This window comes from Protopterus annectens, chromosome 8.part0 (genome assembly GCF_019279795.1).
Source record: "Protopterus annectens isolate FY-2018-M chromosome 8.part0, PAN1.0, whole genome shotgun sequence".
Taxonomy (NCBI): domain Eukaryota; kingdom Metazoa; phylum Chordata; order Ceratodontiformes; family Protopteridae; genus Protopterus; species Protopterus annectens.
In genome coordinates, this window is record NC_056741.1 from 90369233 (window position 1) to 90384285 (window position 15053).

Here is a 15053-nt window from a genome sequence, read left to right on the forward strand (position 1 = left end):
TGTTCAGAAGGGGTGTAGTATTAAAAGATAACGTCTTGCTCAGAAGGGCTTTAGTATTAAAAGATAACATCTTGCTCAGAAGGGGTGTAGTATTAAAAGATAACATCTTGCTCAGAAGGGGTGTAGTATTAAAAGATAACATCATGCTCAGAAGGGGTGTAGTATTAAAAGATAACGTCTTGCTCAGAAGGGGTGTAGTATTAAAAGATAATGTCATGCTCAGAAGGGGTGTTGTATTAAAAGATAACATCATGCTCAGAAGGGGTGTAGTATTAAAAGATAACATCTTGCTCAGAAGGGGTGTAGTATTAAACGATAATGTCATGCTCAGAAGGGGTGTTGTATTAAAAGATAACATCATGCTCAGAAGGGGTGTAGTATTAAAAGATAACGTCTTGCTCAGAAGGGGCGTAGTATTAAAAGATAACGTCATGTTCAGAATGGGTGTAGCATTAAAAGATAACGTCATGTTCAGAAGGGGTGTAGTATTAAAAGATAATGTCTTGCTCAGAAGGGCTGTAGTATTAAAAGATAACATCTTGCTCAGAAGGGGTGTAGTATTAAAAGATAATGACATATTCAGAAGGGGTATAGTATTAAAAGATAATGTCTTGCCCAGGAGGCGTGTTCTACATTATGTTAGGAACTGGTAATTAGTCTTGTTTAGTAGGATTTTGACAACTTGGCATTCAAATTTGGTTTCTCCCTTTTTCTACTGTTATGAATGCTATGGTATACATGTTTGGGGGGGGTGGTTGTAATGCTACATAATATATGTCTACAGGGAAATACCTAGAGTGCACAGCATTACTTGGTACTGCTTTATTACAAAAGTCTTGTCCTTTGTTAGCATTGCATTACAGCAGTTTTTGAGAGTGTATATCTATGGTGGCTGACAGATAATACACATTTCCTTCTTAGTGGCAAACCTGTGTTGCTAGATATAAAACTTCATCCACCCCAAACTCTAACCCAAAAACACAGTTTAAGATATGCAGGGTATGCAGTCTGCCCTATTGGTCTTCTCAGGCTGTCTGCTGCATCTCAGTGGGCAGCCTGCATATCTACACACTTTTAAATGTTTTGCATATGGAGCTTGCTCATTACTGAATCTATAATGAAACACAGAGTCCTTTTATGTTGGGACTCAACACAGCCTAACCAAAATATTTAATCTCCAAAATAATGTAACCACATAAATACAGAAAAAAAAAAACATCATAAACTTGCACTCTCAAATGTGAGAGCTCTGTTCCTACACCCTGCTCTCTCAAACTACATCTAAAGTCAAATAAACACAGACAAAAGGCAAAAAGGAAAAGACAAAAATATCACCTCTTCCCTTTAGTCTGAGCTGCCTGACCTTAGAGACTGCATTGTTGTCAATTGATAACAATCCTACAACTGACACAATGAAACTTCAACAATACAGGACGTCATTTAAAGAAACGGGTTCCGATTAGATGACCAGCGATGCATTCTTTCGAATGCATTTTGGTCGAACTTGAAAAGATAAAAAAGCAAAATTGACGAAGCGGCATATAAGCAAATTCTTTCCCTGGGAAAGAAATCTCTTGGCCATGTCCATTACTTTGCCATTTTTGTCACTGTAGTGCGATCTCGGAGTTGGTATATTTAAGTAGGGAGGCCCCCACATCAGGGGTGTGGGGGGTGAAGCTCCCCACTTTATAAGTGTTTTTTTTTTTTGGAACAGTGATTTTTTTCCCTTGGAAAAAAAATCGCTGTTCTAAGCGTTCAAGTTTGTAAGCTTTCACTTACATGGGGTCGATAAATCATTGTTCGCTTTTCTAAGCATTCGATGATTTAATATAGACCCAAAGAAACATAGTGCAATTAGGTGTAAACAAAACAAGATACAACAAAGGTGATTGTTGCTGTCATTATCCTCTGATGATGAATTTTGTGCATGAGTCATGCTAACAAAAATCACATTGATGGAGAATATCCACCCTGCATTTCTTGAGAATGATAGGACTAGTCTACAAATGTTGGTGCTAGACTTTTCACTGATAATGCTTTCCTATAAAATATTGAAATACTTGATAATCAAAATTAAAAATGCCATAACATTTAATGCTGAACATTTGTTACCATTGCAAAATGCATCTCTTAGATGAGAAAGCTTCTGAGATAAAACACTGATGTTACTTTCAAGGTTCTTTGTTTGTATAAGGCAATTGTCATTTCTTCTTTGTTCTTGATAATCTGAAAACAACAAATAAATAAATTATTTTACACCATGCCCAGGGCTGCTATCAATGCATTTTTGTTTTTACACCACAACATGTCCATCTAATTAAATTACTTTTATTGCTATTATGTATGAGGACAGTTAAGAAATTAATTTGAAATATATGCATCTGCTATGCTAACTGAAGAGGTTATAACAGTTTGTCATTATATGATTCAAACATCCCCAGAGATGTATAACCTATTTTATCAATTATGAAAAAATACAGTTTACCAGCTACTATGCATGTATTTTAGTAACAATCTATTTTCTGTACTAGTAACATTGGAGTACACATCATTTTACACTGGTATCAGGTTTGGTGTTCAGTTAAGAAACAACTGCCCAGCTTTGGTGAGTATGTGCAGGATGCAGCCTTATGCAATGAGGATATTATTACACAGTGAGTTAACAAGATAGATCAATCGTATAACTAAGAATCAGACTTAGGGTCATAAATTAGACTGGATGATTTGAACCATGCTATACTGCCTGATATACAGCCATACATCTCATAAAACAAAAATGAGAGTGGGGAAGGGAATAATGGTATATTGCATGTAGGATTTATAACTGTCTCACAGAAGATTTCTTTTATTAACTTAAAACTTGTTTAAAGAGTGTTGATGGAGAAGTACAGAGAATGTCAGAAGGAGTTGCATTGTGTTTTTGTAGACTTGGAGAAAGCATATGACAGGGTGCCTAGAGAGGAGTTGTGGTATTGTATGAGGAAGTCAGGAGTGTCAGAGAAGTATGTAAGAGTGGTACAGGATATGTACAAGGGTAGTGTGACAGTGGTGAGGTCTGCGGTGGGAGTGATGGATGTGTTTAAGGTGGAGGTGGGGTTGCATCAAGGATCAGCTCTGACCCCTTTCTTATTTGCAATGGTGATGGACAGGCTGACAGACGAGATCAGACAGGAGTCCCCATGGACTATGATGTTTGCAGATGTCATTGTGATCTGTAGTGAGAGTAGGGAAGAGGTGGAGGAGACCCTGGAGATATGGAGATATGCTCTAGAGAGAAGAGGAATGAAGGTCAGCAGGACTAAGACAGAATATATGTGTGTGAATGAGAGGGAGGATAGAGGAATGGTGAGGATGCAAGGAGTAGAGGTGGTGAAGGTGGATGAGTTTAAATACTTGGGGTCAATAGTTCAGAGTAACGGTGAGTGTGGAAGAGAGGTGAAGAAGAGAGTACAGGCAGGAAGGAGTGGGTGGAGAAGAGTGTCAGGAGTGATTTGTGACAGACGAGTACCTGTAAGAGTGAAAGGGAAGGTCTACAAGAGGGTAGTGAGACCAGCTATGTTATATGGGTTGGAGACAGTGGCATTGACAAAAATGCAGGAGTTTGAGCTGGATGTGGCAGAGTTAAAGATGTCAAGATTTGCACTGGGTGTGACGAGAGTGGACAGGGTTAGGAATAAGTATATTAGAGGGTCAGCCCAGGTTGGAAGGTTTGGAGACAAAGCCAGAGAGGCAAGATTACGTTGGTTTGGACATGCTGAGAAGGGATGCAGAGTATATTGGGAAAAAGATGCTAAGGATGAAGCTACCAGGTAACAGGAAAAGAGGAAGTCCTAAGATAAGGTTTATGGATGTGGTCAGAGAGGACATGCAGGTGGTTGGTGTGACAGAGCAAGATGCAGAGGACAGGAAGAAATGGAAACAGGTGATCCGCTGTGGCGACCCCTAATGGGAACAGCCAAAAGAAGATGATGATGATGAATTTAAAACTTGTTTAGCTGGAAAGACTGAATAAGACAAAGCCTAGTTTCTGGGGAGACCCAGGAAGAAACACTCCATACAGATGTCTTTGGAATGTGGGAAGAAACCCACACAAACTCAGGGAGGACATACAGACTCCACAAAGAAGGCACTCCAGCTGAGAATCAAGCCAGAGAACCTCTTGCTATGAGGCAACAATGCTAACCACTGGGACCACTGCATCACCAAGATAATGTCTTTCTTTGGCTTCTCTGCACTGCATGTCTTCATTGCTGTGCATAACATAGACACAAGTCCCTGTGAACACTTCTGCTCTGTGGTCACAGCTAGACATACACCATATATGCCAAGTCATATATTTCACAATGAATTTCTATTCAGCTTCTGCCTGCCTCTCTCACAGTCTTGCTTGATGCAACATGATGCACACCTGTGAAGTGCCTTATATCGAAGAATCATTTACATGTACTGCTAACAGTTCCCATCCAGTGGTGACACAGTTGTGATTATTATTTTTTTTAAAAGCTGCATGGAAATATTTCATGACAGCTGGTAATCTTAAGAGGTAAGAATTGTACGCAGATTTCTAATGTGGATGAGATGAAGTTAAAAAATTGAGCAATGTCTGGTTCACATTTTCATATCCCTTTTCTTGGTTGGTAAAAACACATTGGAAGGATTGCAGTAATCCTGATTCTGTTGTGATGTTATGTTATGTTAGCAATATAAATGCCGAATTGTTAATGCTCATTGTATATTTGATTATTATTACTATTATTAGTATTATTATTATTATTATTATTATTATTATTATTATTATTATCATTATTATTACTATTATTATTATTATTATTATTATTATTATTATTATTATTATTATCATTATTACTATTTCTTTTTACTGTGAAGTTCACTACTGGTGGCTTTTTGTAGAAATCATTAGGCACCGATGAGCAGATGATCTGACAACTAAAACAATATATTATGACCAATAAGCTTTATTTTAATACATGACATCATACATTATTATTATTTTTTTTTTATTACGTCAGTTGTCTGACAGCTCAGAGAAGTAAAGCTATGAACTATTAGTGATCTACTTTATATAATCCACTGTTTTATTCCCTCTCACATAGTTTGCCTTCTGAGTAATGCTGAACAAGTTGTTTAACTAGAAAATCTCTGCAAGAGTCTGAAAAAGGTATGTGTGGATCAGTGCTCTATCACCATTAGCAAACTAATAATAATAATCATATATTACAAATAAAACAAGCCAGTCGTAGTGTACAGCAGACCACAGCTGAAGTCAGTAAATGAACAAAGAAAACGGCCGCAACACGTTTTCTATAGGACAGAACGCAAAGACGAAGCCACCAAGTAAAATCCAGCATTTAATGGTGAAAGAAAACTGCCTCAGCATGTTTTCACAATAAAAACATTAACGTTGTTAAATATTACAAAGCGTTTTCATAAGAGTAGTACTCGAACTTCATCAGATAAAAACTTGAATACATGCACTTCCTATATATACCCTACTAATTAATCAATTAATTCAATAAACCAATTAGTTGTTAAAGAAACATGCTCTCAGGAAGTTAAATAAAATATAAAAAATACATAAAATCACTCTTGTATTTTTCATTACTAATTCAGACAAATTTATACAAGAATTCATAAAGAATATATTTATTAAAATTGATATATTTTTATACAACATAGATTAATAAAACAATATATGGACTACCTTTTCCAGCTTATAAATACAACCAAATAAACCCAAAACAATAATGATATACCTAATGCCCATATACAATGCATATTATAACTTTGCTGATCTAAGCTTAAGTAAAGGGGCAATGGAAATGTGTTCGTTCATGCCCAGGTGTTTATTGGCTTCAAGTACTACTTGCCAATATGTTTCTCTATATTCCAGTTTGGTTTCCCAAGGGCCTCCCCTTGGCTCCCTGGGCACCATTTCTACCACAAAAAAATGAAATTTTGCTTGGGGGCATAAAAGAGTGTGTTTAAATAAGGCATTACTAGAACAGCGCTTCTGAATATCATTCATATGTTCATATATCCTGTGTTTCAAAGTTCTCTCAGTCTTTCCTATGTAAAATCCTTCACACTCTTTACATAAGGAAACATACACTAGCCCCTGTGAGTTACAATTGGAATACTTAGAGGCAACTATCCATTTCTTCCTAGCTGTTAAAATATTTTCTGTTGTTGTGTAATATATTTACATTGTGGGCATGCCCCACATTTATATGTACCTTTGGATTTGTTGGAAAATGTAGAAGAAAAATTGTTGCTTTCCAATAAATTCTTTAAATTTGACCCTTTCCGAAAAACAGTTTTAATAGATTTCCCTTTCAAATAGGGTAAGTCATTGTATTCATTAAATTTAGCCCATTCACCTTCTACTATATTTCTAATAACATGAGCATTGGCATTAAAGTTAGTAATAGATATATTATTGTGTGTAGAACCTGTTTCACCTTCCTTTGGGCATGTTGAAACCTTGGATTATATAGGTCCAGTCCCTAAAACGGGTTTAAATTTCCCTTGTCTGTTACTACACACTTCCTTTTGTATATCCATAATTAATTCTACAGGATATTCCCTCTGCATGAACATTTCCTTGAGTTTATTACAGTCTTCCAAAAAATCTTCCTCACTGGAAGTCATGCGACGGGCCTGAACATATTGCCCCTTGACTATACTCTTTTTTTGATATAATGGGTGGGCACTGGTAAATCTAATGTAGGTGTTAGAAAAAGTGGGTTTCCTTTATATAGTGGATTTAAACTCATTCTCAGACACTTGTAAAGAAACATATAAGTAGTTAAGATAATCAATTGTCACTTGGTGTGTAAATCTTAAAAAAGTTGTACTCTGATTTATATAGTTAATAAATTCCTGTAGTATTTCCTCCGTCCCAGTCCAAAAAATACATATATCATCCAGAAACCGGGTGTATAAATTCCAGCACTCAACATATTTGCTGTTATATATAAATTTCTTTTCCCATACAGATAGAACCATATCTGCATAGGTGGGGGCACAATTGGCCCCCATCACCACCCCAGATTCCTGTTTATAGAATTCACCTTGAAAATATAAAAAGTTGTTATTCAATACAAGTTTGGATAGTTCTAGGATGATATAAATGTCATTTTTGCTGGTCTTGGAACTACCCCTCAAAGCCTCCTCAACCCAGGCCAATCCTGTCTCATGAGGTATGACAGAAAATAAATCTATAACGTCGATAATGACAAATTTAAAATTAGCTACCTTCAAATCAGGTGTAATTTGTCTCAGGAATTCCCAAGAATCTTTTAACAAGTGGGTGTCCTTACCCCACAAAGTTTTCATTTTCCAATCTAGAAATTTTGATAAAGGAGAAATCTTGGATCCTTGAGATGCTACAATGGGTCTTAAGGGAGGATTGGGTACATTTTTGTGAACCTTGGGAACCCTGAATATCGAGGGTACCCTAGGTGTAGAGTTTTCCACATATAGGTATGTGTCATAATCTATGACTCCCTGATCGAACAGGTCCTTAAGAGCCAAATCAATTTTCTTATATGAAATATTAATTTCATGAATTGACACCTGGCTGTATCTGGAGACATCATGCAAGATAGAATACATTTTACAATCATAAATAATTTTATCCATAATTATGATGCCCCCCACCCTTATCTGGTTCCATAACACTGATATTGGGATTTTCTCTTAAAGTTTGAAGAAGAATCCATTCTTTCTCATCCTGATTGGACCCTCAAATATTAGTCCTGATTTTATTCCTATTTTTATTCTCAATACTTGTTTCTAAATTTTTTAATTGAGAGTGGATGGGTGGATTAAAAATACTATATTTTCTTGGTACACTGTTTGGGGTTCCCATCAGGCTATTTCCAAACATGTTTTCCAGATTTAATTTTTTGACAAACATTTTGATATCCAGAATAGTCCGGGCTAAATTACTACTCTGACTGGGTACAAATTGAAAACCTTTTGTAAATAGGGTGAAAAAATCTTGTGTTACCTCCAAATGACTGTAATTAAAAATATGGAATCCTGCTTGTGTTACTATTTCATAACCTTCCCCTTGTGTTTTACTAGTTTCTGATTCAGAAACTATTGCCAAGCCCTGTTGTACCCCCTCCCCTCTGTTGGTATTGCCCCCTGTAAAAATGGTTGTTGTTCCCATTTAAATTCTTATTACGAATTCTTTCAGACCTACGTGGAAGGGGCTCAAAGTTGTTTTCAATATGTTCTGAGCCTTCCACATGCTCCCGGGCATACTCATGGTTCTCCATGTGAGAAGGCAGGGCATTGGGGTAGGTTACCTTTCCTTTACTGGATATATTGTAATGGTTACATGGGGGTGGTGGATATTGTAGTCCATCATTATATTCTCTGATATCCTGTTCAAGCTTTTTATATTTTCTTTTAATAATGTCTTCGCATTTCTTATCAATTTGTATTCTGATATCATGATATCTATTCTTTTCAGTTTCTATACTAAAAATTAAATCTGAGGTAACCCGCTCATTGTACAAGTCAATTAGTTCCTTGGTTTTACTTATTTCTCTTTCATTATTTCTAATAATGGCTTGAACAATTTCTAAGCCACAACCATTAAAAATATTCAACAATTCCTTGTGAAATTCACTACCTTCTACTACATTGTTGGGATATTTAAATATCCTTAGTCCCTTAGGTACAATGTGTTTACTTAAACACTGATGCAAATACACATTGTCTAAATTTAATGTCTTGTACCTTAGCAGGGCAGTCTGTAGTTTGTCCAATGATTCCCTATATGTATCATTGGACTTGGACCTCAAATGGCTGTCCTCAGGGAACTGGAACGATACATTTTGATTAAGCCAGTCCTGAAAGTCCCTGGTGTGTTCCTTTCTCCCGCTGGCAAAGATGATGATAATCCGCCCTGGCCACCTTCAAATGAATGCAAAATGTTGGGTGTAACATGAAAGTTAGTATTGCTGCTTCTGGAGTTGTCGGCAGGCATACCAAGGACCATACCATGATTGCCTCGTCCCGGGGGTAACAGTTCACTAGAAGGTAATGCATCAGAACCATTTCTCAAGGAATTGGAAGATTTAGCGAACATAGTTATCAATCCTTGACTTACTGGAGTAAATAAGTCAATAAGTTGTGTAAGTTTTCCCGCAATCTTGCGGAATTCTCCCACCTCGGACCCCCTGAAGCCCTCGTTCTGCCCGGTGGATGTAATACTGCCTGCACTGTCCTCCATGAAAGAAAATGATAAACCAAAAGGTTTAACCAGCTGGAAAAACCACAAATAAAACAAGCCAGTCATAGTGTGCAGCAGACCACAGCTGAAGTCAGTAAATGAACAAAGAAAACGGCCATAACACGTTTTCTATAGGACAGAAAGCAAAGGCGAAGCCACCAAGTAAAATCCAGCATTTGATGGTGAAAGAAAACTGCCTCAACACGTTTTCACAATAAAAACATTAACGTTGCTAAATATCATAAAGTGTTTTTGTAAGAGTAGCACTCGAACTTCATCAGATAAAAACTTGAGTACATGCACTTCCTATATATACCCTACTAAAAAAAATAGAAAATATCTCATCAAAACAACCCATCTTAATTGATTCCTAAAGTATGCAGAGTCAACAGGGCAAAAGTAATATTGTTTTTCTTTACTACAAGTGCTGTCATTTATTATGTCTGATTATTAGAAGAAGTAGTTCACATAAATAGCTCAGTCAAAGGTCTGTCTTCATTTAAGTGAAAGGATTATAAGCACAACACAGCTAAATATTGGCCTCACTTAAAAAAAAATACTTATTTGAACAGACAATCCTCCTAATAAAAAACTCCTAATATAAAGGAATCGCAGCCACCACACACTTAGAAACCACAGTAGCAGTGATGTGCTATGGAAAACAGTGAATCACATTGTTTTACTTGGCATCTTGTCATTGATGATTCACTCCATGGCCTTGCAGATTAGGCTAGTCAAGCTGCCTTGTAACTCATAGAAGTTACAGGAAAGTAGACCATGAGACAATATACACCTTGCTAATACCTGCCCTCATTATGTACCTCCCACATCCAGATGGGTAAAGCATGTCAGTACATGAATGAATTTTTGGATACTCATCCAGTCATCAGGGCTTGTCTTCTAGTGTGAGAGACTGTCACTCTGTTTTACATTCAAGAGCAGTTTGTCCCTGAGATGGAATAAAAGTTGGTCAATATACCTGCCCCTCTAGCATGTTCATATGTTGGTAGAGATTTAAATCCTTTGTTCTAGCATTTGAGTTGATTTGTGGATTTCATTGTCTTGCATAGATGTAAGAAATTAAAGATGGTTGGGTCCTTCGGGGTATGGATTCAACACACAGAGCTCCACACAGGAGCAAGGGTTTTAAGCTAACTTGTAACCAAGAGATTTTTAGATTTTTAATATTTTGTGTTAGGAACCTCTGGTATCTTTCTAGCTGAGTGATGTGTCTGGATGAGTACAACAGTGGGGACATTTTACTATATAACTTGTCTAACTGGGGCTGTTTGCTGTTATAGCAGGATAATTATTTCTTTTCACCTGGATGAGATTCCTATTGATAACAGTTGCACCAGATAACTGGAGTTCTTGATGTCTCTGGCTACATTTGGTCAAAGGAGAGCAAGTTGTCAACTGAACTGCAAAGACCACTGACAGTCATCTCTGGTTGAAGTGTAGTATTGGCTATACTGTAAGTTGTGGAAGAGTGTTGTTTACTTACTGTAACAATACTGCACTTTTTGCATTTAATGTTAGCCCCTTTTCAGTACAGCTTTAGTTTGAAAGGATTACTTTGTGCTGTAGTGATTCTTTTACAGAGGGTATCAGAAACTGATATCCAGCTTACATTCATTGGGACTTTTGACACATTGAGTGCATGAGATCTACCTTTCAGCTAGTTATTTATCTGCCTTATCATGCAGAGTTCTACAATTAGGTCTTTTACTTTATTTATAATACCAGCATAGAAGATTATGCTGAATTTCTTCAACAGATTCGTATTGGTTTCATGGACTGAGTAACTATTTTCTTCCGTAGAAATTGCCTCATGTACACAGACAACCCTCTCCTCCTACCACCCAACACTAAAACCTGTGAGAGATGCACTTATCTAGCCAAATTGGAGGTAAAGCTCTCTCCAATCAAGACTGAACTTGACAGGCAAGAGGAGAAGGTAAACACTTGCACCATACCATACTCATCACATAGCCTCACTAAATCTACACCACCAAAATCCACACATAGAAACAGAAAAACATTTGTGAAGGCTCTCAATAATAATCTACTCAAGCAACAGAGACCTCCAAAGCAGAAATGCAAGCAACCTCCACCCCCCAACACAACCCAAATGACACATAGCCTGCAGACTCAGTGTGCCACTCAACCACAGCCAATAAGGCAAAACAATGTACCCAACACACTAGTTATAGGTGACTCTATAGTCAGGCACACTGATGTCCCACTCACCAGGCTAAACAAGGAGAAGGTTACTGTCAGCTGGCTGTCAGGTGCCAGGATCCGCCACATAACCCATGCACTCAGGTCACTCCACAACAAGTACAAATATGACTCTGTCATTGTCCATGTTGGTGTGAATGACATGAGACGCATCTCCCTGGACTACATGAAAAGAGACATGAAAAGAGCTTGTAGCCCAGGCAGATATGACTCTAGCCCTGAGCAGCATTCTGCCATCACCCAGAATGATGCCGCAGTACAAGGACAAATGATTGACTTCAACAATTGGCTAAGCTTCTGGTGCCATTCTAAAGGGATCCAGTATCTGTCTGCCTGGGATGACATGGTCGACAGACCATGATGCTTTGCCAGAGATGGCCTGCAACTGTCACCCCTGGGATTCCGGATACTGGCTAAGGTTCTTACCGCCCCTATCGTGCCTTTTTTTAGGCAAGGTACAAATGACAAATTCACCACCGTAACAGGAACAGGCAAGCAAAAACTGAGGGTGATGCTACTCAATGCTAGAAGTCTAAATCTCAAAACGCACACACTCGAGGCACTCCTTTAAATGGAGAACATCGATATCTGTGCAGTGACTGAGACCTGGTTCAACGCTCCCGAGAGCACCCCTGCACTACCAGGCTATAACTCATACCACACTTTTCAGCCATGTAACCTGGACCAGAACACCAAAGGCGGAGGTGTGTCCATATTCATTAAGGATATCCACACCTCCAGGCTAGTTGCTCAGCATAATGTAGCCGAGGTTATCCAAGTGCAACTAACTCTGGCAAAACTGCAATCCAAATTGTAGCTTGCTACAGATCACCCACCATGCCCCAGGATTCCCACTCCTCTTTTCTTTATGTACTGGAAAATATTAGGGTTCAACAAAACACCCTAATAATGGGCGATTTTAACTACCCCACCATAAACTGGGAAAACTATTCATGTACCAACTCCTTCGCTCAACGCTTTCTGGAATTCATAAACTCCAATGCCCTGGATCAACTTATGCACACCCTCACCAGGGGCAACAATATCCTAGATCTAGTCATTACCAATATGACTGACTGGTGTTCCACACCTGAAGTCAATGCCTCATTGGTCCGATCCGACCATAAGCTAATTACCCCAGATATCCACATCCTGCCTAAACCCCCCATTAAGGAAACCATGGTAAAATATTTCTCCAAAGCCAACTTCATGCTTCTTAAGACAGAAGTGGTGAACTTCATGACACCCATGCAGATGGACAATACAGTTACGACAACTGAATCCTGCACGATTGCACTTTATAAGCACTTACATGAGTGCATGGATCGTGCTATCCCAAACAGAACAAAGATGCCATCCTCCAAAAAAAGGAAGCCAATCTGGTGGTCCCCTGCCATAAACAAACTGTACAACAGAAGGAAGAAACTCTTGCAAAAGAGAGTAAAATCCCATGAGTGGAGGAGCTCCCTGGTCAGCCTCAGTAAGAAGCTGCGATCCCTGGTAAAATCCTCCAAAGCTAGTTACGAAAACAAAACCGCTAATGATTCTTAAGACAACCACAAAGCATTCTATAGCTATGTCAAGAATCTCACTGGCAACACTCAGGTCTGCTCTGATTTACAGCACAATGGCACTAAATATACAGACCCAACTGATATTGACAACATCCTGGCAGATAGGTTCAGTGCTAACTTTACCCCCCTTTCACCCCCTAAAGAGCCCATCTCTATACCGGAAGAATACAAAGTTGCTGTAGTCACGGCTGCGCAGGTAAAAAGCACACTCTCCAAAGGCAAGAACACAGCATCCATGGGACCAGACAACATCCCAGGCTGCATTCTACATGAACTACAGAACAAACTGGCACCCCACCTAAGTACCATGTTCAATCATAGCCTCAACTCAGGCTTTGTGCCTGCTGAATGGCACACAGCAATGGTTATCCCACTCCACAAAGGGGGAGCCACCATGGACCCTAGGAACTACTGCCCCATTAGCCTGACGAGCCTGGTCTGCAAGGCCATGGAACATATCATCATGGAACTTATAAACAAAGACATTAGTAATCTCCAAACTCTGGATCGCACCCAGTTCGGGTTTGTAAAAGGCAGATCATGTCTCCTAAACCTGATAGGCTTCTTTGAAGCAGTCACCAAAGCCGAAGACAAGGGTAAGGTGGTTCACACAACCTATCTAGATCTTGCCAAGGCTTTTGACACCATCCCCCACTCTGGAATTATAGATAAGTTCACTAAACTAAGTATAAATCCCTATGTCACAAGATGGGTTGCCAAATGGCTCACTGACAGAACCCACACTGTGAAAGTAGCAGACTCCAAATCCGACTTCAGACCAGTGACAAGTGGAGTACCACAGGGTTCAGTCCTGGGTCCTCTCCTGTTTGGTATCTACTTCTCTGAAGTACAGGCTAACACAGAAGGTCTTTGGCTAATGAAGTTCGCAGATGACTGCAAACTAGGAGCCATAATCGAAACTCCTAATGATGTGGACATCCTACAAAAGGGCCTCACTGAGACAGATGCCTGGTGTCAAAGCCATGGCCTCAAGCTCAATGCCAAAAACTGCATCGTCATCTCCTTTGGTAAAAACTCTGTACCCATGAACTACAACATAGACAGTAATATACTTAACACTGAAAGTGTGATAAGAGACCTTGGGACACAGGTGGACAGTAGTCTCTCCTTTGATAATCATATCACCACAGTAGTCAGGAAATCCTTCTACGTGGCACACCTCATCACAAAAGGTTTCTCATCCAGAACAAAAGCGGTCATTGTTCCCCTCTAATCATCACTCATTAGACCCATTATAGAGTACAATGCCCCTTTTGGTATGTACCTCACAAGACATCTACAATAACTGGAAAGGCCGCAGAAATACCTCACAAAGAGGATTACCGGCCTCAAACAGATGCCCAACGCAGACCATCTCAAAAAACTCCAGCTTTACTCCATCACATATCACCTACTCAGAGGTGATCTCTGCCTAACATACAAAGCTATGCTAAACCCAGAGCTGTTGGACATGCTCCACTTAAAGAAAATCCTAATCCCTCCAAGCTACACTCTCTAGGGACCTAAACCTTGTCAGCACAATAAACAGGACATGCCAGAGGGATAGATTCCTGTCCCAGAGACTTCCCATACTCTGGAATAAACTACCTATCTATATCAAACAAAGCTCCTCATTAGCACTCTTCAAGAAAAATCTTGATGATTGGATGGGAGATAGGAAATTCACCCCAGGGATCACCTCTGTGGCTCTGCTCGACAGTGGCACAGGAAAATAATTTTCTTGGGTGGCAAAAGCCTGGGTACCTTTTTGGCTGGGCTTGTATAGGCCCCAGGGCTGATAGCCTATTACCTACCTATAAACCTTTGAACCTATGTGGACATGTGTGCAAGGGTCTGTACGGACAGGAATGAGGCTGTAAGAATTTGTGTGTGTGTGTGTGTGTGTGTGTGTGTGTGTGTGTGTGTGTGTGTGTGTGTGTGTGTGTGTGTGTGTGTGTGTGTGTGTGTGT

At 39.1% G+C, this 15053-nt stretch overlaps 1 protein-coding gene across 1 annotated transcript in view; it reads right to left on the bottom strand.

The window, feature by feature from the left end:
- Window positions 1–15053, bottom strand: part of LOC122808665 (CD209 antigen-like protein E) — a 512375-nt gene that overhangs the window by 402249 nt on the left and 95073 nt on the right. Inside the window, exon 3 of the mRNA XM_044079641.1 lies at window positions 2113–2226. Within this exon, the coding sequence (XP_043935576.1) occupies window positions 2113–2226 (114 nt within the window). The remainder of the gene's footprint in view (window positions 1–2112; window positions 2227–15053) is intronic.